At 39.8% G+C, this 27176-nt stretch overlaps 1 protein-coding gene across 1 annotated transcript in view; it reads right to left on the bottom strand.

Annotated features, from left to right (window-relative positions):
• The window catches only part of cul4a (cullin 4A), a 40615-nt gene extending 14135 nt beyond the window's left edge, over positions 1-26480 (bottom strand). The window contains exons 1-13 of the mRNA XM_072914804.1: positions 26293-26480; positions 25857-26136; positions 17733-17848; positions 15588-15692; positions 11499-11567; positions 11331-11404; positions 11107-11269; positions 10936-11025; positions 10780-10862; positions 6997-7064; positions 1278-1396; positions 1010-1202; positions 808-912 (exon numbers count right to left, since the gene is read on the bottom strand). Of these exons, the coding sequence (XP_072770905.1) occupies positions 808-912; positions 1010-1202; positions 1278-1396; positions 6997-7064; positions 10780-10862; positions 10936-11025; positions 11107-11269; positions 11331-11404; positions 11499-11567; positions 15588-15692; positions 17733-17848; positions 25857-25992 (1321 nt within the window). The 5' untranslated portion in view covers positions 25993-26136; positions 26293-26480. The remainder of the gene's footprint in view (positions 1-807; positions 913-1009; positions 1203-1277; positions 1397-6996; positions 7065-10779; positions 10863-10935; positions 11026-11106; positions 11270-11330; positions 11405-11498; positions 11568-15587; positions 15693-17732; positions 17849-25856; positions 26137-26292) is intronic.
• Positions 26481-27176: the final 696 nt, after the last annotated feature.

A 27176-nucleotide genomic window follows, 5' to 3' on the forward strand; every position in this document is an offset into this window, starting at 1 on the left:
CCGGCCAAACTATGAAAAAAACTGCGAGTATAGTCCGAACAAAACATTTTTGCAGCACAAACGTAGAAAAAATACTGGGACAATTTTAGGGAGTTTTTGACATGGTTGGTAGGCTGGTTATCAATAATAACATGTTAATAACATAAAAACTATAATGACAAACATTTTGCAGCACAAATGATTGGGGAGGCTTTGACAAGGTGTGAGAGTGGGGGATGCTATGAACATGTTAACAGAACAACTATAATAGTTTAATAAAACATTTTTGCAGCACAAAGGTAGAAAAAAATAATGCGTAAATTTTGGGGAGATTTTGACAATTTGGTTATGAATATCGTAGTAACACATTGATAACAAAAACTAAATTGTTTAACAAAACGTTTCTGCAGCACAAATGTAGAAAACAAATGTGACAAATTTGGGGAGATTTTGACTAAATTACTATGAATATCGTGGTAACACAATTACCAAAAACTATATTAGTTTAACAAAGCATTTTTGCAGCAAAAATGTAGAAAAGAAGAGACCATTTGGGGGAAATTTTGACATAGTTGGGAGGCTGTTATGAATAATAACATGTTAATAACATAAAAACTATAATGACAAAAACATTTTGCAGCACAAATGAGTGGGACACAATGTATTTTTGAATAACAAAAACCGTGACGACACAAACAAATGGCAGTGTTATTTTAATATTTTCAATGATAAAAGGCGCCAACTTCACACAGGTGTGTCTTTGTGGTAGATTGTATCATAACTTGTTCAATGCAAAAAAAATTGAAAAACAAAATACTGGCAACTCACCATGTATGAAACGGAATATTATCATTATCTTGTCGAGAATTCTCTCCAGCTCCTCTTCTGTAGCCTCCTTGTTGCCAGCTCTTAACTTAGAATCCACATATTTAGCTGAAAAGAAACAAGTGAAATAGTTGAACAAAAAGCTGTTATAAACAAGGCTACAGTCGTGCCTGTCACAACGTGTCCATTCTGAAGGCCGACGTACCAATTAGTTCTGCGGGTTTGTTGGGCCTTTTGTTGATGAACGTCTCAAAGGCCTCCTTCATGGCATTGATGAATCCCTCGTTCCGTGTAAAGCAACACTGTGTCACATTGTCCATCTTGTCCTTAAAATCCAGCAGCTCCTGTACCATGTCCTTGTCCTTCTCTGGCGTGCAGACAATCTCTCCACCAAATGTCTACAGCGATAGGCACAACGCATTGGTAGGAACAAAGAAAGAACATCTTAAGGCTTTCCGTGACAATGACGATACCTTGATGTAGTCCCTCCAAAACTGCAGTAACGTGGGCAGTCCTCCCTTCACCTTACTAAGCAGTTGGTAAAGGAGTGCCAGCTCAGCCACTCGGTTCTCATCTAACAAAACGCTCAAACCTGTAAAATATGTCACACAAAACGTCATTATAAGCTATATTTTTAGGAATGTTTCAATAAGGATTTTATGCTGCCGATTCCGATATATAGTACAGGCCAAAAGTTTGGACACACCTTCTCATTCAATGCGTTTTCTTTATTTTCATTACCATTTACATTGTAGATTGTCCCTGAAGGCATCAAAACTATGAACTATGAACACATGTGGAGTTATGTACTTAACAAAAAAAAAGGTGAAATAACTGAAAACATCTTTTATATTCTAGTTTCTTCAAAATAGCCACTCTTTGCTCTGATTACCGCTTTGCACACTCTTGGCATTCTCTCGATGAGCTTCAAGAGGTAGTCACCTGAAATGGTTTTCACTTCACACTACAGGTGTCATAGTTGTGATGCCTTCAGTGACAATCTACAATGTAAAATAGTCATGAAAATAAAGAAAACACATTGAAATGAGAAGGTGTGTCCAAACTTCTTTCATGGGTGAGATCAGCCCATACCAATACCGATCACAAGTATCAACTGTTTATGGCCTTTTAAGAATATCAACACCATATCTAAACTACTTCCTTGTTCCCTTGTATTGCATGCAAATGTTTGGGCAAAACAAAGTAAATAGTACACAACTAAAGAAAAGCCAAAACTACCATGTAGTACTCATTGAAGTCCCTTGGTTTTTGACCTCAAAATCCTCCTCTGTCCAGGAAATTATTCCCAGAGTTTGTAAACAATAAAAAAAAATGATTTTGAGAAAATAAAAATGTCAATCCAATCAGTCAAGTCAGGCCCTTCCCTTACGGGTGGTGTACTCCTGGCTGTGACAGTACTAACACACCAACAGAGCACAGTTGTTGTTGTATTAACGTCTCTTTAATCCAGACTCTTATTTGTACTTATTAATTTCCTGTTAATAGCTACTTACTTTCTGCTGTAACGCTGTTAAATCTACACATCTTAAACTCTAAAAGTTAAAGTTAAAGTACCAATGATTGTCACACACACACTAGGTGTGGCGAGATTATTCTCTGCATTTGACCCATCACCCTTGATCACCCCCTGGGAGGTGAGGGGAGCAGTGGGCAGCAGCGGTGGCCGCGCCCGGGAATCATTTTGGTGATTTAACCCCCAATTCCAACCCTTGATGCTGAGTGCCAAGCAGGGAGGTAATGGGTCCCATTTTTATAGTCTTTGGTATGACCCGGCCGGGGTTTGAACTCACAACCTACCAATCTCAGGGCGGACACTCTAACCACTAGGCCACTGAGTAGGTCTACTAAGCACTTCAAACTAAGTTAGCGGTTAGCTTAGCTATTATCCTGGCTTGCTATCGGTGTACTTAAGACATATGCCGCAATGGAGGTGATGATTATTAACATAGGGGAGCAACCCCACAGTTACACAGGACATACACAGTTTAACGGCTAGTCACCTGTCAGCCGGGGGACGAAAAGTAAATAAAATATTAGCAAGAGGGGTTCGGTTTATGTAACTGACATTGAAAAGCATTAATCGACAAAGGCCGATCATTTACTTTTTCACGAACCAGGCCGATACTGATCGGTGGTTTGTGAACTGTGGCCCTTTGCTTCGTGTAATTGCAGCCCACATGAATGTATTCTGGCAATCTTGACTCCTACTTGACAGTAACTACACGGCATCATACCTGCCAACTTTTGAAATCAGAAAAACCTAGTAGCCAGGGTCCAGGGGCCGCAGGCCCCGGTAGGTCCAGGACAAAGTCCTGGTGGGGGGTTCAGGGAAGCCCCCCGACGCAAAATGATTACCGGTATTAGCATTCAGACAGGTTAAAATGTTGCTAAAACCATCACTGTTTGGTCGACGAAAAACGTTGAAAGTTTTCCACTTGTATCGCTAGCAACGGCATTAGACTTGTGTTTTTTTGTCCCAACGTGGTCTTTTACATCGCTAATTCCTCCGCGTCCGATCGAAAAATCTTGTCTGCACAAGGTGCAATTCGCGTAGTTTTCACCCTTTTTGGAACGGATAATTATTCCCGGATAGGCTTTTGAATATTCTTCACGGAATGACTGCAGTTTTCTTTTCGGTTTAAGACTCGTTTGCGATTTTTCTCCGGCTGATTCCATGATCGTTCGCTCGTTTGGAAACAATGGCAACTGTATGGCGTCACATTAGTGCCAAAAATCCGAGCGCATAAAAACTGTTATCGCGCGCTGATTCTCCACTTCGTGCGCGCGCGCAACACCATTTTGCGCGCGCGTGGTGCCTTTCTGCGCGCGCGTGGTGCCTTTCTGCGCGCGCTACAGATGCGCGGTTTACGGGCACAACCGCGGAGTCCGCGGACTATCCGCGGATCGGGCGGATGAAATTAAAAAAAATTAGATTTTATCCGCGGGTCGGGTCGGGCGGTTGAAATAAAAAAAAATTAGATTTTAAATAGATTCAGGCGGGTGGCAGTTAAACCAATTGGGAAATATATATACATAGTTAAATGTTGTTACCCACATACGAAAAACGAGCAGGCACCTGCTGCATATGCCACAACAGAAGAAAAAAAAGAAAAAGAGATGGACACTTTTACGGAGCGGAGAAGGGACGCCTCGCCGGGGTCCGGGACCGAGGCCCCTTCCCCCGAGAGGGCCCCACCGGGAGTCGTAGCTGAGGCGATCCGCGAGAAGGGCCCGACGCACGTCCAGGGTCACCACCGCGCCCACCGCACCGACACCCCGCCTCGTCCGCCTTCGCCGCGGCCGGCGTCACGCGCAGCAGGTAAGCAGCTTACCTGCCCGCCACCCCCGTGGCCGGGGACTCGTAACAGGGGTCACTCCGCGGGGTCACTCCGCGCGCTCCGCCCGCGCAGCTTACCTGCCCGCCACCCCTGTTGCCGGGGGCGCGTAACAGGGGTCACTCCGCGCGCAGTGCGCTCACGAAAGGGGTGGGGCTCACCCTGGTTGATATAGACAGCAGGACGGTGGCCATGGAAGTCGGAACCCGCTAAGGAGTGTGTAACAACCCACCTGCCGAATCAACTAGCCCTGAAAATGGATGGCGCTGGAGCGTCGGGCCCATACCCGGCCGTCGCCGGCAGCGAGACGCGCTTGGAGGTGCGCTCAGCGCGGCTCCCATATGATTGCGCACTGGTGTGCGTCTGGGTCGTGACAGCGTGGCACGCGAATGTCTGTGCTGCATTGGATCAGTCTCCTTTCTTTAACAGGCAAAAGCTTTATAACCTCACTAATGCCTTGCATCGTCTATATTAGATATATAAAAACGGGCGGGTGCGGTTCTGATCAAATGTTACATCGGGTGGATGGCGGATGGTTGACGACTTTCTGATGCGGTTGCGGATGAAATAATTGCCTATCCGCGCATCTCTAGCGCACGCGCGACGCCTTTCTGCGCGCTCTCTGTGTACTCCTGGCATCTCTCCTCGCGCTGTCATGTTTCTTTTTGGCACTTTGGGGGCGGGTATGCTTAGACGGCCCCTTCTTTCTGATTGGCTGTGAGCATTTTTCATATGACCAATCATTCTCCAGTGTAGCAACGTTGTAGCCATCTTACCTCGGACATCTAGCCTCAATCATTACATTGATGTCAATGGTACATGTACTAATTAAATTACCATAACTTGCTCGATTTTCGACCAATTTACAAACGGTTTGCCTTGTTACAAATCTTATTACATGTAGATATGACATAGGATGCTGTACCTGTTGAAATTACCTCTTTCGCTTTAAAAAAAAAAAGAAGACTTAATTGTGCAACATAGCTGTGTAGGGTCAGTGTTAGTCAGTTCTCTGATTATTTTAAACTGTTTCAGAATACATTATTAAAAGCTATTTTTAACATTTTAAAAACAAAATTCAAAGATTATTTCATTAATTTTATGGCTGAATCAAAAGAAATTCCATAAATTAGAAAACAAATGTTCAAGAAGAAGTGAAAATATAAAATAATGTTATGGTTGGATGTTATTGCTGGTGGACCAGTTCTGGCTGAAAGATGTGATTATGGTGTTTGTTGTCTTATTATTTATTTGGGTCACATTTTGTATTACCCTGTATTGTGTTTATGTGGTATGAAATAACCTTCATCAGCGCGCGACATTTTTTTATCCACTTCTTCCTCCGTAAATCTTGATACATATTGACGATGACCCGCCCTGCTATACTTCTGATTGGCTCTGAGCATTTTTCAGCGTTTTTCGCCTGACCAATCAGAAAGGAGGGGCCGTCTAAGCATACCCGCCCCCAAAGTGCCAAAAAGAAACATGACAGCGCAAGGAGAGATGCCAGGAGTACACAGAGAGCGCACAGAAAGGCACCGCGCGCGCGAAAAATGGTGTCGCGCGCGCGCGCACGAAGTGGAGAATCAGCGCGCGATAACAGTTTTTATGCGCTCGTATTTTTGGCACTAATGTGACGCCATACAACTGGTGCCTCGTGCTTGGCAGCGGTGCTATAAATAGCCTCGCGCATGGCATTCGGAATGGCTCGATAGGAAGTTACGGGAAGCAGTGTCGATTGTCATTGTTGTTACGCGATTTCGTGAATAAAACTTTTTTTTAAATATATTTTTTTAATTAATGAAAAACCGTATTTTTTATCACTGCAACCGTAACCCGGAATAGGTTGATGAAAACCGTACTAATTACGGGAAAACCGGAGTAGTTGGCAGGTATGCGGCATCTACGTGTGGTTTTCTAGCTGCACGGTGGCAGAGAATGAGATTACAGGGGGTCATAAACGCGGCCCAGAGGATCACCGCATGTCCTCTTACATCTCTAGAGGACCTGCATAAGAAACACTGCAACAGGAGAGCAGACAGCATCCTCAGGGACTCATCCCACCTAGGTCACCACTGGCTTGAACTCTTGCCCTCAGGGAAGCGCTATAAGACCATCAAAGCAAGGACAAATAGACTGAAAAACAGTTTCTGTTATTGCCCTAAACTCTGCACTTACCTGAAAACTCACCACTTTATTACTTGCTTACCTCTGATAAAGATCTACTGTGCAATATGTTTTTAACATTTTATTATGTTTGTTAATTTTAAATTGTTTTATTATTGTTGTTGTCTTAAGACTATTTTATGTAGGTTTGTTTTAAAAGCACTGCGCTGGATTGCTGTCCAATTTTGTTGTTTCCATACAATGACAATAAAGGTATTCTGATTCTGAACTACAATGACTGTGCAAACACAAAAATGACAAAAACTCACAGTGGGCATCACAAAGAGCAACTTCCTATAAGCAAGCTGAAGTGTCTCTGATCGCCTCGTGGGAAAAAGTTTTATAATTACATTTTACATTTATATCGACTTAAAGCTCAGGGTCACTATAGCTGCTGGTAAAAGTAGCTAACAAATCTAGTCAGGTGGGTTAAAATATGATTCTGAAGGCAATACTTAGTGTGGCCAAGCCTCATCCCGACTACCTCCAGGCCATACGTAAATTAAGTTTGAGACCCCAGCTGTAGTCCCTATGATGGCAACGGCTTATCTGCAAGCCTTGATGGAGGAAGTCCACGTAATAAGTGCTTGGTTTTTCCAAATGGTCTTATGATACTGTAGGAACAAAAATACGCAGACGAAAATATATCAGAAAACTTGGGCAGACGTACCCTTTTGCAGAATTGCAGTCATGTGCTCTCCTAAAAGTTGTTTCTCAACACAGCTAATAAGAGGTTTTCTGCAAGACAGGAAAGAAAACAAAATATAAATAAAAGCATTCAGATGTGTCAAGTCAGCAGAATTTATTAAGTCAATGATAAACAAAACAGTTTAAACCAGGGGTGTCCAAAGTGTGGCCCGTAGCTAATATTTTAACAATTGTAGCATTCTAATATTAGCATGCTATCTTTTTTTCTAATTTTGCAGGTATAGACCTCAGTGTCAGATATTTTGATACTTGAGGAATGATCTCTTTTAACATGTTGACCTTAGTATGCTGGCTTTTAAAAAAAAATCTAATACTGTAGGTTTACACCTCGGTCGTATTTTGGTACTTGATGCATGCTAATAATAATAATAATAATAATAATAATAATAATAATAATAATAATAATAAATGTTATTTGTAAAAAGCACTTTACATTGAGTAAACAACCTCAAAGTGCTACAGTGTATTAAAAAAAATAAAAATAAAAATATAATAAAAAATAAATAAATAGCTAAAACTAGTATGCATATATCTAAAAAAAAAAAAAAGGCTTTTTTAAAAAGAAGGGTTTTGAAGCATTTTTTTTAAAAGCATCTACAGTCTGTGGTGCCCTCAGGTGGTCAGGGAGAGCGTTCCACAGACTGGGAGCGGCGGAGCAGAAAGCCCGGTCTAATATTATCATGCTAGCTTTTTGCACATTTTTTATTTATTATTATTGTTTTTTTTTTTTTTTTTAAAAAGGTACACACTTGACTAATATATATTGCTAATTGACACATGTTACTGTATAGATAGCAATTTAGCATGCTAGCTTTTTTTTATAGCTAATTTAGCAGGTATAAACACCAGTGTCATATATTTAGGTATTTCACTAATGCTAACTTTAAACATGCTCTTGTTGGCGTGTTAAAATATTACTGTTAGCACGCTGGCTTTATTAGCTTATTTTGCTCATATATTTTGTTATTTGACGCTATCTGGCCAGCGTGCTAACTATAAGTATTTCAGTTCAACTTTGGCTTTTCAGCATTCACACAAAATGTATACTAAAACTGCATTGTCTCGTTCTTTGAAACAAATCTGTTTATTGTACTAATTTAGAAGGTGAAAACTAGCAAAATGGTCCTCGCACCTTAATAAATAAATGTGTGATTTGCAAGTCTGTGGCCCTCAGTGTAAAAAGTTTGGGCACCCCTGGTTTAAACTGTAATGATAACATTTGTGAACGCATACAGTACAGGCCAAAAGTTTGGACACAACTTCTCCTCATTCAATGCGTTTTCTTTATTTTCATGACTATTTGCATTGTAGATTGTCCCTGAAAGCAACAAAACTATGCAAAAAGGTGAAATAACTGAAAACATGTTTTATATTTTAGTTTCTTCAAAAATGCCACCCTTTGTGTCAGAATAATTCTATCTAAATTATCACAATACTTTGTGTTGAAATGAGTTCCTGGCAAAAAGACAAAAGCTGTCTTTGAACCTACCAAGAGTAAGGCTCGTAAAACTCCACTGTGTAGGGGGGAAGCAAGATGAAGGTGTTCCTGTTTCTTTCATGTATTATAATCAAACAGAAAGATATTGTCTGACCCAAGGACTATAAAAGCCAAGTGGAAACAGGACCAGAATCCCCTCCAGCCGACCTCTTTTTTCAACTGTTTTACGAACCCCTTTTTGAACTATTTTACGAACCTCTTTTTGAACTATTTTAAAACTTCTTCTTTGAACTGTTTTATGACCTTTTCTGTGAAGTGTTTACGACCTTTTCTTTTGAACTGTTCTGTAACCAAAGGCAACGCTGTTTACGACCCACTTCCCTTTTGGAAGCAGCTATGGTCATGTGGTCAGGGAAAGTCAAATAAAGGAGGAGGCGTACAATCTTTCACCAGAGCGTGCTGGAGACTGTACAAGAGTACAGTGTCCCGGCGTCTCTCCTCAATTGAGCCAAATTGAGTAGTCTTGGGTTCAAAACCGGGCTCGGGATCTTTCTGTGTGGAGTTTGCATGATCTCCCCGTGACTGCGCGGGTTCCCTCCGGGTACTCCGGCTTCCTCCCACCTCCAAAGACATGCACCTGGGGATAGGTTGATTGGCAACACTAAATTGGTCCTAGTGTGTGAATGTTGTCTGTCTATCTGTGTTGGCCCTGCGATGAGGTGGCGACTTGTCCAGGGTGTGCACCGCCTTCCGCCCGATTGTAGCTGAGATAGGCTCCAGCACCCCCCGCGACCCCAAAAGGGAATAAGCGGTAGAAAATGGATGGATGGATGAATTCTGTCTCTGTTTGATTCTTTGCTTCTTGTCTTGTTTAATAGATGTCATCAGTGTTTCAACCTGACACTTTGCTCTGATTACAGCTTCGCACACTCTTGGCATTCTCTCGATGAGTAGTCACCTTTTTTTGTTAAGTACATAACTCCACATGCGTTCATTCATAGTTTTGATGCCTTCAGTGACAATCTACAATGTAAATAGTCATGAAAATAAAGAAAACACATTGAATGAGAAAGTGTGTCCAAACTTTTGGCCTGTACCGGTACTGTATATTGGGAGCTAAAAAAAAAATTCTAATATATTTTTTTAAATCTCTGAATATGTTGATATTGTAAGGATGTTTTTATCCTCACAGGTGGTGAGTACCGTATTTTCCGCACCATAAGCCGCCCTGGGTTATAAGCCGCGCCTTCAATGAACGGCATATTTCAAAACTTTGTCCACCTATAAGCCGCCCCGTGTTATAAGCCGCATCTAACTGCGCTAAAGGAATGTCAAAAAAACAGTCAGATAGGTCAGTCAAACTTTAATAATATATTAAAAACCAGCGTGATGTGGGCGCGCATGGAGTCGTATATCAACATGGACGGAGCTGCGTGAAAAAAGCCACCCGGCCTCTTCGCGTAAACTTACCTTAACCACTCGCTCATCTTTTCTTCATCCATCCATCCCTTCAAGTTAGCTTTTATGATGACGCCGGCTGGAAAGGTCTCTTTTGGCAAGGTCTTCCTTTTGAATATCACCATGGGTGGAAGTTTCTGGCCATTAGCATGGCAATTTAGAACCACAGTGAAGGATGACTTCTCATTCCCTGTGGTGCGAATATTCACCGTACGTGCTCCCGTTGTATCCACAGTGCGGTTCACAGGAATATCAAAAGTCAGTGGAACCTCGTCCATGTTGATAATGTTCTCTGGCCGGATCTTTTTTTCAGCTATCTTGTTTTTACAATATGCACGGAAAGTAGCCAGCTTTTCTTGAAAGTCTTTAGGCAGTTGCTGTGAAATAGTAGTCCGTGTGCGGATGGAGAGATTGCGTCTTTTCATGAACCGGAAACCTGTCGCTTAGTAGGAGCCATTTTGTGGTCTTTACAGATGTAAACACACAAAGGAAATGAAACGTAATATCCGCGCGCTTCTTCTTCTTCTACGGGGGCGGGTGGTTGCTTACAGTAGAAGAAGAAGCGCTTCCTCTTCTATGGGGGCGGGTGCTTACCTTGGCGGTTGCTTGCGTAGAAGAAGAAGCACTTCCTCTTCTACGGGGAAAAAAGATGGCGGCTGTTTACCGTAGTTGCGAGACCGAAACTTTATGAAAATGAATCTTAATATTAATCCATATATAAAGCGCACCGGGTTATAAGCCGCACTGTCAGCTTTTGAGTAAATTTGTGGTTTTTAGGTGCGGCTAATAGTGCGGAAAATACGGTATGTGTTGCATTGAGTTTTTTAGTGGTAAGTTTGTGAGTATTACTGGGTGCTCTGGTCGAGGTAGCTCACGATACGATCATTCTCCTCCTCCAACCGACGAGCCACATGGTGCAGGTACTCAGGCACCTGGTTAGATAAAAAAAAACGTTTATATTGATGCACAAGGATAACGGCTAACATTATAGATTCTGTCACTCACATCTCTTTCTTGCATCAACCGCTGTCCCTCTGTAGCGTACAGACGATTTGTCTCGAGCAAAAATCTTTCCTCAAAAGACTCTTTATACACCTTTTAAAGACACGAGACGGTCAACGGCTCAGAGAAGAAAGAAAGTCCGAGTGCTGGTTCTATTTTCGGTCAATTGTGTACCTGTAGGTCTGAAAGCATTCCCAGCAGGCTCCTCAACAGACTGCGGTCGGCCGTCTCGCCGTGGCGCTCCAGTTCGATCTGCTCCAAAATGCCGTCGACTGTGCGCTTCTGAACGGCGCTGTCACTTACAATGTGGGTCCGGAACAGCTCCAGCCCCGTGTCCCTGCGAGACACAAACAACCTAGGTCTCCGCCATTCACCTTAACAAAGTGAGTCAGACTAACCAGATAGATGGGAGCAGCGAGCTCTGCAGCACATAAGTACGATCCAGGAAGAGAAATATGCTTCGGATCATTATCTGTGCAAAAGTCGGAGAAACAAAATTAATCGAGACGTAACATTCATGCCCGTCACGACGACGTTTGAAGTGATTATCAGACATAAAATCTTACGGTTTGCCTGCAGTGATCCTGCCAGCAGCGATTCATCCTCTTCAGGTAGGAAAAGTTGTCCAAAGACTCTGTGAGCTCCAAGTTAAGGAAACATATTCTACATATTGTACCCTCTTCAAGTATATACCTTAACTGCTTTTGCAATATTACTGACAAAAATGATGTTCCAAAATACAAGAGGATCTCTACCTTGCAACTAGGGTTGTACCGGTGCCAAAATGTATTTCGATACTTTTCTAAATAAAGGGGACCACAAAAAAATTGCATTATTGGCTTTATTTTAACAAAAAATAGTGAACATATGAGCATACTTGCCAACCTTGAGACCTCCGATTTCGGGAGGTGGGGGGTGGGGGCGTGGTCGGGGGTGGGGCGGGGCATGGTTGGGGGCGTGGTTAAGAGGGGAGGAGTATATTGACAGCTAGAATTCACCAAGTCAATTATTTCATACATATTATATATATATATATATATATATATATATATATATATATATATATATATATATATATATATATATATCTCTCTCTCTCTACATCCTGAAAATATGCAAACAAAACTGTGTTTAGATAATTGATACTTCAAACTTGCATAAATTAATATTAAGGAATATAACATAACTTGGCTTCTGAGAGTTTCAAAATTTAATGAATAAAATACTAAAGTTGTTGATAAACAAGCAATTATTTTAATAATTAAATATGGTCATTTTAAATGAATTATTATGATAATTTAAAATCATGTTTCAAGTCGCCACCTCATGCGATGAGGTGGCGACTTGTCCAGGGTGTACCCCGCCTTCCGCCCGATTGTAGCTGAGATAGGCTCCAGCGCCCCCCGCGACCCCAAAGGGAATAAGCGGTAGAAAATGGATGGATGGATGGATGGATGGAATTTAAAATCAATTATTTCAAATATGTTTATTTTAATGTATAATTCTATGGCTGGATGTAATAAGGAGTCACGAAAAAATACAAATAAAAATACAATTAATTTTGATGTTTTTAGCAAAATATAAAAAAAATGTATTTAGTTTTTGTTTTTTTTAATTAATATATATATTTATTTTTAGGTAAAAGGAACATAATAATACAATTTATCTCTAGTCTGGATGATTTAGTTCTTGTCACCCTGTTGTCCTCCCGTCATGAAAAAAGGCTGTCCTCACTCAGGTCCGCATGGAGCTGGAGGGGGCGTGGCTTCCAGCTCCGGCTGAAAATCGGGAGATTTTCGGGAGAATATTTGTCCCGGGAGGTTTTCGGGAGAGGCGCTGAATTTCGGGAGTCTCCCGGAAAATTCGGGAGGGTTGGCAAGTATGCATACGAGACAACTTTTCTTTTATTACTAAGTAAGCAAACAAATGCTTCTAATTTAGCTGCTGACTATATTGTGTCATTTTCCATTTTATTTTGTCAAAATTATTAAGGACAAGTGGTAGAAAATGATTAGGAGCATTTGTTTGCTTACTTAGTAATAAAAGAAAAGTTGTCTCGTATGTTCACTATTTTATTTAAGGACAAAACTGCAATAAGAAACATATGTTAAATGTACTCTAAGATTTTTTTGTTTAAAATAAAGCCAATAATGCAATTTTTTGTGGTCCCCTTTATTTAGAAAAGTACCGAAATACATTTTGGTACCGGTACAACACTAGTTTTTTTTTAACATGTTCTATCTACGCTTCTGTTAAAATGTAATAATCACTTATTCTTCTGTTGTTTGGATGCTTTACATTAGTTTTGGATGATAACACAAATTTGTGTATTGATCCGATACCAAGTAGTTACAGGATCATACATTGGTCATATTCAAAGTCTTCATGTGTCCATGGACATATTTCCTGAGTTTATAAACATAATATACATTTTTTTTAAAAACGAAAAAAGATTTTATGATGCTAAAAAATATCGATGTAATCATAGTATCGACTAGATACGCTCCTGTACTTGGTATCGTTACAGTGGATGTCAAGTGTAGATCCACCCATGGCGTTTGTTTACATTGTGGCGCCGGTGAGCTATTGTATCCTACTATGGTGTGTAGTGAAGCATGTTTAGCTATTCCTCGTCCTCCAGTGATAATATTACTTGTAAGAAACGTACTTTATTTGTCATCATGGAGGCGAGGATTAGTGATTTAGAAGTAGCTAAAACACTGCAGACTGCGGCTGGACGTTAGTTGCGAGCTAGCGAGCCATGTCTTAAAGCACCTCTTCCTGAGGGCGTTTCAGTGTTATAACTTCACCTTTATCGTCAGTTTTTAAGCCAAAATGCGTTTGCTCTCCCTTTTCTGTCTACACACTGTGTCTGCTTGTACTCCGTGATTGTGGGCTGCCGAACATGCTCCTCTGCTCGTAAAACCAGCGATATCGCCGTCTTTAGAGGAGGTAGAGTACCGAATATGATTCATTAGTATCGCGGTACTATACCATACCTGCCAACTTTTGAAATCAGAAAAACCTAGTAGCCAGGGTCCAGGGGCCGCAGGCCCCGGTAGGTCCAGGACAAAGTCCTGGTGGGGGGTTCAAGGCCCCCCCGACGCAAAATGATTATTAGCATTCAGACAGGTTAAAATGTTGCTAAAACCATCACTTTTCTATCAATCACAGTGACTTTTCAAAACAAAAATATTACAGCAAAAACCATATGGGTTGATTGACATGTTTATTCTGTAAGCTAACCTCAATAGTTTGAAATTATTTTGGCAGTTAATGCCAGTTATCCTGTCAACCTTTCACAAGACTTCAATTTGTTAATTGAAAGTATAAACAGTATAAACACTTTTTACAGTAAACAAATGGTAAAACAGTACTAAACAATTCCATTAAAAAAAAAATTGGTGTCATTATTAACTTTCTGTCCAAGCTTGTATAATCTACTGCCTTGTTCAATTGTAAAAAATATTCTGTGCCTAAAATTCACATTTCTATCACAATTATCATACTGTAAACATGGTAAGCTAACTTCATTAAAATTAATAGTCCTGTCAATAGCATGGAATTACAATTCAAATGTAGTTTTTTTGTAAGCCTTTCAAAAGATTTCAAAATATGAAAAATTAATGAAAATTAATTTAAGCCATCAGACACTTGAAAAGTGGCACATCACATCTCTAATGTAATCATTTTAACTTTTCAACAGAAATAGCACTGCAAAAATATTAAGGACATACTTCTGTATTTTGGTAGTTATGCTGTCAACATTTAACAAGATTTCTTCAACTTGGACTTGAAAGCATAAATAGTATAAACACTTAAAACAGTATAACAGTACTAAACAATTCCAATAGATAACATTGGTGTCATTACCTTTTTGTGGCTAAAATCCAAATGTATTCTATCAGATTGATCATACTGCAAAAATGATATGGTAACTTTATGATAAGTTTACTTAATTAAAATGTAATTCAATAGCATCATAAATAAAACTTCGGCATTTATCACATCCAAAGAATCTGTTTGGGCGACGAAAAACGTTGAAAGTTTTCCACTTGTATCGCTAGCAACGGCATTAGACTTGTGTTTTTTTTGTCCCAACGTGGTCTTTTACATCGCTAATTCCTCCGTGTCCGATCGAAAAATCTTGTCTGCACAAGGTGCAATTCGCGTAGTTTTCACCCTTTTTGGAACAGATCATTATTCCCGGATAGGCTTTTGAATATTCTTCACGGAATGACTGCAGTTTTCTTTTCGGTTTAAGACTCGTTTGCGATTTTTCTCCGGCTGATTCCATGATCGTTCGCTCGTTTGGAAACAATGGCAACTGGTGCCTCGTGCTTGGCAGCGGTGCTATAAATAGCCTCGCGCATGGCATTCGGAATGGCTCGATAGGAAGTTACGGGAAGCAGTGTCGATTGTCATTGTTGTTACGCGATTTCGTGAATAAAACTTAAAAAAAATTTTTTTTTTTAATTAATGAAAAAACGTATTTTTTATTACTGCAACCGTAACCCGGAATAGGTTGATGAAAACCGTACTAATTACGGGAAAACCGGAGTAGTTGGCAGGTATGCTATACTAACACAACCCTACTTGCAACAAACAACAGAGACAATGTTTTTGCATGTTGAGCACTTCAATTAAAATGGATATTCTCTAAACTGGTGGATCTGGGCCCGCACGTGATCCTCGCAGACTTGCCGTAACTGCTTGTACAGCGTGGGCGACACTTTATACGAACACAGGTTCTCCACAGCCTGCGAGAAGAAAAGTGAAAGGAAAAATACAATTCAATTGGACAGTACTGAAAACAATGACGACATTAATCATATGGGAGGTACAAAGATAAGTCATCAGATCATTTATAATGAAAATTTTACTTGACTAAGTTGACGGACACAATTAGTGGCGAGGATGGATAGTATCTGTTAATTGTGTACATGCCAATGAGAAGGATGCCTATCAAACTATTTGTTTAATAAATATGGCTGTAATATTGCATAATACATATTTTTGTTGTTCGCGAACCACGATTTAAAAACCACTGCTACACAGTTGTCACACTAGGGCTGGGCGATATGGCTGAAAACTGTATCACGATATAAGTGTTTTATATCGGTCGATGTCAATAATTACTGATATTTTCTATGACCTATGTGAAATAAGGAAAAATGTATGAAATGTAAACATATTTTTCCTCTGATTATAATCTCCTTAGCTAACACGGCACCAAAGAAAGGAAATGTCAACACAAGCATGGAAAACAATGTAAAAAAAATATTGTAAAATCGTATAGCTCGGTTGGTAGAGTGGCTGTGCCAGCAACTTGAGGGTTCCAGGTTCGAGCCCCGTTTCCGCCATCCTAGTGACTGCCGTTGTGTCCTTGGGCAAGACACTTTACCCACCTGCTCCCAGTGCCACCCACACTGGTTTAAATGTGACTTAGATATTGGGTTTCACTATGTAAAGCGCTTTGAGTCACTAGAGAAAAAGCGCTATATAAATATAATTCACTTCACTTCACATTTAACACTGAACAATAAGCTCTTAAAATTAAAGTGCAAAAAAAAAAAGTATGTAAGAAATGCTTAATAAAGTGTAAGAAAATAGTGCAAAGTATGAAAATGTTAACATAGAGAAACCTGAAAATAACTATTTTCTGCAGGTTTAATGCCAGAAACTTACAGCTGTGCTCTAAAGGGTGAGCATGGCTAAGGTGGTGTGGTACTAGCGGTCTTGGTGGGGACGAGCGCCTTGCATCCTTTACAGACCACATTGGTCTGACTACGGTCCCTTTGGAAAAATCCCCAAAACTGCCATAACATCCAGGTGACTTTTCCTGTTTTATCCACAATTTCTTCATTTTTAAATTCTCTTGTCACTCCATGAAGAGAATCAACTGCGCGACAACAAGACGGCGCAACCAAATTGATACTGTTACCTGATTAAAATCAGGCAAATTCTCTTCTCACTCCATGCAGAGAATCAACTGCGCGACAACAAGACGGCGCAACCAAATCGATACTGTTACCTGATTGGCTATTATCAGTGTTAGCGAGAACCTTGGTTCATGCAACCAAGCTTGCTTTGCACAACTTATATATATACTGTATATAAATATATATATATATATATATATATATATATATATAACACACACACACACACACACACACACACACACACACACACACACACACACACACACACACACACACACACACACACACACACACCAAAAGTTTGGACACACCTTCTCCTCATTCAATGCGTTTTCTTTATTTTCATGATTCTTTACATTGTAGATTGTCACTGAAGGCATCAAAACTATGAATGAACACATGTGGGGTTATGTACTTAACAAAAATAGGTGAAATAACTGAAAACATGTTTTATATTGAAGTTTCCTCAAAATAGCCACTGCTTGGTACACTCTTGGCATTCTCTCGATGAGCTTCAAGAGGTAGTCACCTGAAATGGTTTTCACTTCACAGATGTCATAGTTTTGATGCCTTCAGTGACAATCTACAATGTAAATAGTCATGATATATATATATATATATATATATATATATATATATATATATATATATCAAATTTTTAATCGAATGCATTTTTTTTTAATATCGATTAACGAGTATCACAAACATTGATATTGTTTATCGCCTAGCCCCAAGTCTAATTTAATGTCTTTATGTGCAATTACACACAACTCTTGCTGATTGAGCAGAATCTATGACTGGTTCTCAACACGTCTGATTGGCTTACATTAGTTGCTAATAAAACAAACAGCAAACCTGATAGAGCTCTTCGAGATTGTACTTAATGGAGGTGCTGTTCTGGATGGCACTGACTGCATCTCGCAGCTTCAGCCAGGTGTCCTCAGTGTAGTTCTCAGCTAGTTTTGGCCGATCTGTAATCGGGAATAAAAAGATACATATGTTGAAATACTGTCAAAAAAGTACAACATATAATACATTTGAACATTGTTGAAAAATGTAACTTTAGTCGTTATACTCAAAAAGGAAAACTCCATATCCTATAAACTCACATCCACACATGATGATTGTAGCTCACAAAACCCAAAATTCAGTACAGCAATAATTATTGTCAACTACTGATTGATGCTCAAATCAACTGTCGAACTGGTGTTTTTGGACTGAATTACATTTCACAAGTAAAATAACTTTTGCACCATATGCTAATACTGTATATTAACACGCACCTATAGAGGTTCATTTGTGTCTCTATTACAAGAGCATTTTTTTGGACAGTAAATTTATGTAACTTAATGTTTTGCTTTGAATTTAGTCAACTGAATTTTTTACATGCTGACAGTTTCATAGAATAAAAATGTGTAAGCAAAATGTGTGCTTAAAAATGTTGTTTGTTCTAAAATTCAGTGTAAAAAATTCCATTAAAAAAAAAAATTGTGTAAAAAATAAATCAGTGCAGGAAAATTCTGTGCAAAAATATTTGTTGCTTCAAAATTCAAGACTCACTTCCAGTATATTAAGACTCAAACAACTGATCCTGTCTAAGAACCAGCTAATGAGGTGCTTCGGTCTTCATTTACCGGAAATGGGCCTAGAGATTTGAAGCAACTATTTTTTTTTGCACTAAATTTTTATACACTGTATTTTGCTCACAAATTTTAATTAAATGAAATTGTCAGCATAATTCAGTGATTCTCAATTATTTTCTGTTCCCAGGAAGAAAAAAAAGTGCCCCCCACGATAGTAAAATGTTGTAAGAACACTTCTGCATACCATTGTATCCTTATTAGCATAAACAAATAGATACATTTATAACAAAGAATAACTTTATTAACATTGTTTTTTAGTCTGTGACATAACACATTTCAAGTGCATCAATGTGCCTGTAATAAAAAAAAAAGTAATTTAAACTTAGCATTTTTGACAAACCTAAACCATTTGATGTTGAATAATAAAATTAAATAAACTCAATAAATAACTTATTCAACTTGATCAGCAACATTAAGTCAGAAGCACAATATACTGTATAAAAACTAACCTAAAAAACAAAAATAAATAAAACAATGTGTTGATTTTTTTGGTTTTAATCAAAATAAGGAATTCCGGATTAAGGGCTACAACGAGCACATTTAGTTAGTGGGGTTTGAAAGCATGATACTGATAAAGCCCGCCCCACTATTCGAGAAGGGTTGGCATAATTTGTGCTCTGCCATGCACTGTCAAGTGTGGGATCTCATACAAAGACAGGTGTGTGCCTTTCCAATTCATGTCCGACCAACTGATTTTACCACAGGTGGACTCCAATTAAGCTGTAGGAAACTCTCAGGGATGACCCGTTAAAACAGGATGCCCCTGAACTCATTTTAGAGCATCATGGCAAAAGCTGTGAATACTTATGTGTACATGGGATTTCTTAGTTTTTCATTTTAAATAGATTTGATAAAAATATATTACAAAAAATACTTTTTCACATTGTCATTATAGGGTATTGTGTGTAGAATTTTGAGTCACTCCATTTTGGCATCGGATAAGTTTGAAAAAGGTAACCTGGTATAGAGACATTACTCACCGTAGATAAAATGTACCTTTATAATAAAAAACAAATGCTATTTTCGGACAACTTACTGTCACAATTGGCTTCTAATAATACAACGATTACACTGTCAACAATATAGACCCACTGCAGTGTCAGGTGTCAAGTAAAAATCTACATGTGTTGACTAACGCTTTTAAAATATATAATGACTACTGTCTTTCAAGAGGAATTAGGCCATTTTTGACATTTTGAATATAATGTACACCTGTTGGGAGGGATGCTTTGCATACATTGAGGTCCACAAGTATTTGCACACGCTGAAATTTTGCAAGTTCTCCCACTTACAAATTAAGGAGAGGTCTGAAATCTTCATCATGGATGTATTTCCACTGTTAGAGACATAATCTAAAAAGAAAAATCCAGAAATCACATTGTATGATTTTTTTTTATGATTTATTTGTATGTTACTGGGGTTCATAAGTATTTGCACACATGAGAATCCGCAAGAATTATGACTCTCAAAGAGCTGTCAGTATACCCTTGAAAAAAATCAACTTTACCCCACAACTTATCACCCATCCACCACCCCTTTGAGCTCATTAAAGTCACCTGTGCAGCCCACAGTCAGTCAAGGTCCAACTGCTACCATGGGCAAGACCAAAGAGCTGTCAAATGGGACCAGATACAAAATTGTAGAGCTCCACAAAGATGGAAATGGCTATGGGACAATTGGGAAGCAGCTTGGTGAGAATAGATCAACTGTTGCAGCAATTGTTAGAACATGGAAGATGCTATACATGACTGCTAATCTACCTCGGACTGGGGCTCCATGTAAGATCTCTCCTCGTGGGGCATCACTCATGATAAGAAAAGTGAGGAATCAGCCCAGAACTACACGGCAGGAGCTGGTGAATGACCTAAAGAGAGCTTGGACCACTGTTTCCAAGGCTACTATCAGTAGAACACTACGGCGTAGTGGCTTAAGTCAGCCCATGTCCAGGCCCGTCTGAAGTTTGCCAATGGCAATCTGGATGATCCAGAGGAGTCATGGGAGAAAGTAATTAGACCAAAATAGTAGTTTTTGGTATAAACTCCACTAGTCGGGTTTGGAGGAAAAAGAAGGACGAGTATCATCCCAAGAACACCATCCCTACAGTGAAGCGTGGATGTGCTTTTCAGCAAAGGGGACAGGACGACTGCACTGTATTAAGGAGAGGATGAACATGGCCATGTATTGTGAGATGTTGGCCAAAAAACTCCTTCCCTCAGTCAGAGCATTGAAGATGGGTCGCGACTGGGTCTTCCAACATGACAATGACCCGAAACACACAGCCAGGATAACCAAGGAGTGGCTCCGTACGAAGCATATCAAAATTCTGGAGTGGCCAAGCCAGTCTCCAGACCTAAATCAAATAAAAATATTTGAAGGGAGCTGAAACTTAGTGTTGCTCGGGGACAGCCCCGAAACCTGACAGATCCAGAGAAGATTTGTGCGGAGGAGTGGGCCAAAATCCTTGTTTGTGTGCAAACCTGGTGAAGAACTATAGGAAACGTTTGACCTCTGTAAGTGCAAACTAAATATTAACACTGATGTTCACATGTGTGGGGGCGGTATAGCTCGGTTGGTAAAGCGGCCGTGCCAGCAACTTGAGGGTTCCAGGTTCGATCCCCGCTTCTGCCAACCCAGTCACTGCCGTTGTGTCCTTGGGAAAGACACTTTACCCACCTGCTCCCAGTGCCACCCAAACTGGTTTAAATGTAACTTAAATATTGGGTTTCACTATGAAAAGCGCTTTGAGTCACTAGAGAAAAGCGCTGCCACCGCTGCTGCCCACTGCTCCCCTCACCTCCCAGGGGGTGATCAAGGGTGGTGGGTCAAATGCAGAGAATAATTTCGCCACACCTAGTGTGTGTGTGACAATCATTGGTACTTTAACTTAACTATATAAATATAATTCACTTCACTTCACAAATACGTATGAACCCCAGTAACAACAATTGATCTATTTTCACCAAGCTGCTTCCCAATTGTCCCATAGCCTTTTCCAGCTTTGTGGAGCTCTACAATTTTGTCTCTGGTCTCTTTTGACAGCTCTTTGGTCTTGCCCATGGCAGCGGTTGGACCTTGACTGACTGTGGGCTGCACAGGTGACTTTAACCCTTGTGTAGTGTTGATATTGTTGTTACTCAGCCAGCGTTTGTGGGTCTGATGGACCTGTTGCATTTCGTGGCTTTTAATGCCTCACAATCAAACACTTTTATGTTAAAATACTGAACAGATGTTTACCTTATTCCAATAAACATCTGTTCACATAAAAGTGTTTGATTGTGAGGCATTAAAAGGCACAAAATGCAACGGGTCCATCAGACCCACAAACGCCGACCGAGTAACAACAATATGAACGTTTCATGGAAAATTTCTCTGCCAGTTTCTGCATCCCACAAGGATTCTTTTTTTGTGTTTCTGCACTTGCGGTTCCCACACAAGGTTGCAACATTGTTTGTCAACACTGTCTGCTCTCATTTTCTCGCACATTTGACCCTCTGATGTTCTGTGTACCTACACTCTGTCCTCCTCCTGTCTAGGCCTGCTGTCTGTGTGTGTGTGTGTTGGTGGATGGGTGCGTGTGGTACACAGAACATCAATTTCCACACTTCTATTAGCCCCGGGTCCAGTGGACCCGGACATCTTATATGTAATAGAAATGTATAGGGGGCGGGGGGTGTATGGTGTGTGTGGTCATTAAATATGTATTCTGATATATGTTCTTCACAGAAAATGAGCCAAAGTCAGTGAGTCTCAGTTTGAAAAATTAATTAATTGTATAATTTTTCTTTTAATAAAAAATGAAAACGGTCTGTGAGCTCAAAGGGGTTGTGGGTTAAAGGTAGACTGACAGCTCTTCGAGAGTCATAATTCTTGCTGATTCTCATGTGTGCAAATACTTATGAACCCCAGTAACATACAAATAAATCATTAAAAAAAAAATCATACAATGTGATTTCCGGATTTTTCTTTTTAGCTTATGTCTCTAACAGTGGAAATGCATCTATGATGAACATTTCAGACCTCTCCCTGATTTCTAAGTGGGAGAACTTGCAGAATTGCAGGGTGTGCAAACACTTGTGGACCTCCATCCATCCATTTTCTACCGCTTGTCCCTACCAGAGGTGGGTAGTAACTCACTACATTTACTACTTTACATCTACTTGAGTAACTTTTGGGATAAATTGTACTTCTAAGAGTAGTTTTAATGCAACATACTTTTACTTGAGTATATTTATAGAGAAGAAACGCTACTTTTACTCCGCTCCATTTATCTACATTCAGCTCGCGACTCGCTACTGATTTTTATCGATCTGTTAATGCACGCTGTGTTTGTTTTGGTTTGTCAGACAGACCTTCAAAGTAGGATCTATCGCATGCCTGCGTTTCACCAATCAAATACAGTCACTGGTGACGTTTGACTCCGTTTCACCAATCAAACAGAGACCGCCGCACACACAAAGTTTCAGCGGCAAAACAACAACAAGCTTACATGAACTCAACGTCAAATTTGAGGAAGCACATCGCGGTAAGTAACGTTAGTAGATATTTTGGCTGTCAACGTAGGCTGATGTTAGCTTCCCTGCTATGAATCACTGGCAAATGTACATCGTGTGGGGACATTTATTAACGCACTGCAGCCTCATAGAGAGACAGAGACACACACACGCGCACTCACACATGCATAGAAACACCAATCAGAAGTGCACAGTGTGTTCTCAGGTGCAGCCCACACCTATCAGTTTATGGTTTGCGTAAAGGCTAACTTGTTATTTTCCTTTGTAATCTCTGCTTACTGAGCCTATGGGGCTGTTAAGTTATTGTGGCTCAAATCTGTGTTGGCCCTGCGATGAGGTGACGACTTGTCCAGGGTGTACCCCGCCTATCGCCCGATTGTAGCTGAGACAGGCTCCAGCGCCCCCGCGACCCCGAAGGGAATAAGCGGTAGGAAATGGATGGATGGATGGATGGAATTTGCCTTAATTTTTTTTATGTTAATGTATTATTATTTAATATATATTATTGTTTTAGTTCAGTGGTTCTTAACCTTGTTGGAGGTACCAAACCCCACCAGTTTCATATGCGCATTCACCGAACCCTTCTTTAGGGAAAAATAAAATGTTTTTTTTTTTCAAATTCAAGACAAAGTTATATGTTTTTGGTAACACTTTAGTATGGGGAACATATTCTAAGTAACAAAGACTTAATTTAGAGTTATTTGGACACTAGGGGAACATATTCGAAGTAATAAAGACTTAATTTAGAGTTATTTGGTTAGGGTTATAATAAGGCCATGCCGAATAAGGCATTAATAAGTAATAATAATAATAATAATAATAACTGGGATTTATATAGCGCTTTTCTAAGTACCCAAAGTCGCTTTACATGTAGAACCCATCAATCATTCACATCTGGTGGTGGTAAGCTACTTTCATAGCCACAGCTGCCCTGGGGTAGACTGACGGAAGCGTGGCTGCAATTTGCGCCAACGGCCCCTCCGACCACCACCTATCTTTCATCATTCAGTTCACCAGTGTGAGTGGCACCGCCAATATGTTACTAATTTGAATGTTGATAAGCAACTAATTAATGGTGAATATGTTCCCCATACTAAAGTGTTACCATGTTTTTTTTTACTGGTGCATAAAATGAACCATGCATGAACATCACCTTGTTCAAACAACAAAACCAACACAGTGCATAAACTCACAACAAATTACACGCCTGCAAACCAGTCAGCTGTTGCCGTATCCGTAATAGGGCAGGGCCGACATCCGGGCAACTGAGCTACATACGGGTTCTTCGAGCCATACCAACCTGACTGGCGTTGAAAACAAACCGTCGCCATTACTCTTTAACCTGTCGACCTGCGCTGATTAAACCCGTCATTCTGCCTCCAAAATGCCAAAAAAACTGTGTTGTTTTTGGTTGTGCAAACCACAACTGGAAACAGGGAAAACAAAGGTCGTATTTTGTTCTGCCAAAGCGTGCTAAAAGCCCACAGAGACGAGACAAATGGCTCGCAGCTTTACACCGGGAAAACGAGGACGGTTCTCACTGGAGTCCCCCAAAATCCCGGGCCGTGTGTTCGGATCACTTAGTTTCTGGTAAATATAAGGAACAAAAATCCACCTTCTTAACCACAACTTGGCCGTCCATGCTAATGTTGAACCCGTTGAATTTTTACTGAATAACGTTCTACAGCTGAAGTTGTTGTTGTTGCACAACAATAACATACGGTATAAAGGCTATTTTCGAAAACCGGTTTCATTTAAATTTTCACTTAACGGTTGGGTTTTTAAAAACCAATAAACCCTATAATTTTCATGTTGCCATTTAATCAACTTTTCAAGACAGTCGTAAAATGCTGTCTGCAAGTCTCCTTTGTTGTAATCAAACATTACTTGTAGTTGTAGCCCTCAAATCTCTCAATATTTTTTCATTTTTTCCCTCTCAGGACGACCTGTAAAGAATCCCATGCACCCTTGGGTGATTTAACAATTTTTATGTGATTTATTCGTTATATAACAACCGAAGCTAACAACCGACCTGGTGCGCTTGTGAGGTAGACATAAAGATTTCCAAATTCCATGTCCGGCCATTGTGTAGGATTATCAGTCCACGCATCTGCTGGAAGGCGGTTAGGGCAGTCGTTTACGGTAATCCAACTACAGAACATTTTAACTCGTATCTTAACCTAGCCTCACTGGAAAGACTATTTACATAATCATACGCCATTTAGAACAGTTTAAAATGCCGTGAAACCTCGTTAAATGCCTTTTCTGTCAATGCTGTGTTCGCTGTGAGCTGGTTTGTTTTCAACGAATTCAATATGGCGACCGGTTGCTAGGGGATTGGCAGGCGGAAGTGACGTAGGTCCGCCCTCGCCTATACGCCGATAGGGAGAAATTTGTATTTACACGTTGAGTCGGGTGTGTCTTGACCTCCGCCGAACCCCTGAGGCCGACTCACCGAACCCCTGGGGTTCGATCGAACCCAGGTTGAGAACCACTGTTTTAGTTGCTTAAGAGATATTCCTGGGTCTGAATTTGCTCATTGCTATTTTTATGATTTAGTGCATTATTTGTTGCCGTCATCATTACACGGACAGGTTACTCATCAGTTACTCAGTACTTGAGTAGTTTTTTCACAACATACTTTTTACTTTTACTCAAGTAAATATTTGGGTGACTACTCCTTACTTTTACTTGAGTAATACATCTCTAAAGTAACAGTACTCTTACTTTGAGTACAATTTCTGGCTACTCTACCCACCTCTGGTCCCTACGGTGTTTAAAAATGGCTCATTGTGGATAATCATCACGATGTCGGGCAACAGTACCTTTGAAATTTTTAATGACTAATTTCTTGGAAGTGGCACTTTTCCCCGAGGCCATGGAGGAGGTCCTGGTCATCCCGTTGGTGTCCGTTAAAGCCGAGAAGTTGGATCTCTTGTCCTGTCTGGTGTCTTCGGCCATGATGAGATTAGCTCTCTTCTGTCTTCTTAACGTGTCTTGGCTAACTTTTTCCTTGATGGCCTGTTTATTATCTAACGCCGGCTAATTCCTCAACCAAGACTCTTTGATGGCGAACAAAAGTGTCCCGAGCCTTATATAGCACATCTGCGAGCAAACATTGAATAATGTGGGGTTACTTAACCAAGAGAGAGAAAAAACAACAACAGGCAGTCAGCTAGCAAACAGTGACTGTAGCATACTCAAGCTAGTTAGCATTAGCATTAGCATCGATGCTAACCCACACAACTTTTGAAGACTTACAATGGCGAGTCGCTTCGAGTTTAACATTCTGCGGTAGCAAACGACAACGTCGGCTCGGCATGTCTGCACTTTAGCGTCGGAGGTCCATCCTATTCGTGGCTGACAAGACTTTTCTTCGACCAAGCGGGCTAGCTAGCACAACAAAATGGCTTTTCGCTTCATTTGGACAGGTGCATCTTGGGGGTAACAAAGTTGCGTTCGCGAGCGGCGGAACTTTGCGGGTTCGCGTCCGAATTGCAAAATCATGCTGCAGTTTAACAAGTGACTTTCGTTTGTGTTTGACTTACTAAGAAAAATATTAGTAGTTATGTTGGTGAAAAACGAATTAGTGATTTCTACCTTGTATTGCCCGTGCCACTAAAGGCTGAGGCGTGAGGCATACAAAAAAAACACAGTGTACAAGGGATCTTGAACGCACCCCTGGATAACCGGCATCCGGTGTAGCTCACGAAAAGAGATGGGATTTTATGGCTCTTTGTGGGAGAGCCGGAAAAGAGCCGAAGAACCGTTCTTTCTAAAGAGCCGTTTTGTATATATATATATATATATATATATATATATATATATATATATATATATATATATATATATATATACCGGTATACATGTAAATATATATATATATATATATATATATATATATATATATATATATATATATATATATATGTAAAAAAAAAAAAAAAAAAAAAAATATATATATATATATATACATATATATATATATGTATATGTAAATATATATATATATATAAATATATATATATATATATATATATAAATATATATATATAAATATATATATATATATATATATATATATATATATATATATATATATATATATATATATATATATATATATATATATATATATATGCAGG

Source organism: Nerophis lumbriciformis, linkage group LG15 (assembly GCF_033978685.3).
Source record: "Nerophis lumbriciformis linkage group LG15, RoL_Nlum_v2.1, whole genome shotgun sequence".
In the NCBI taxonomy this organism is placed as follows: domain Eukaryota; kingdom Metazoa; phylum Chordata; class Actinopteri; order Syngnathiformes; family Syngnathidae; genus Nerophis; species Nerophis lumbriciformis.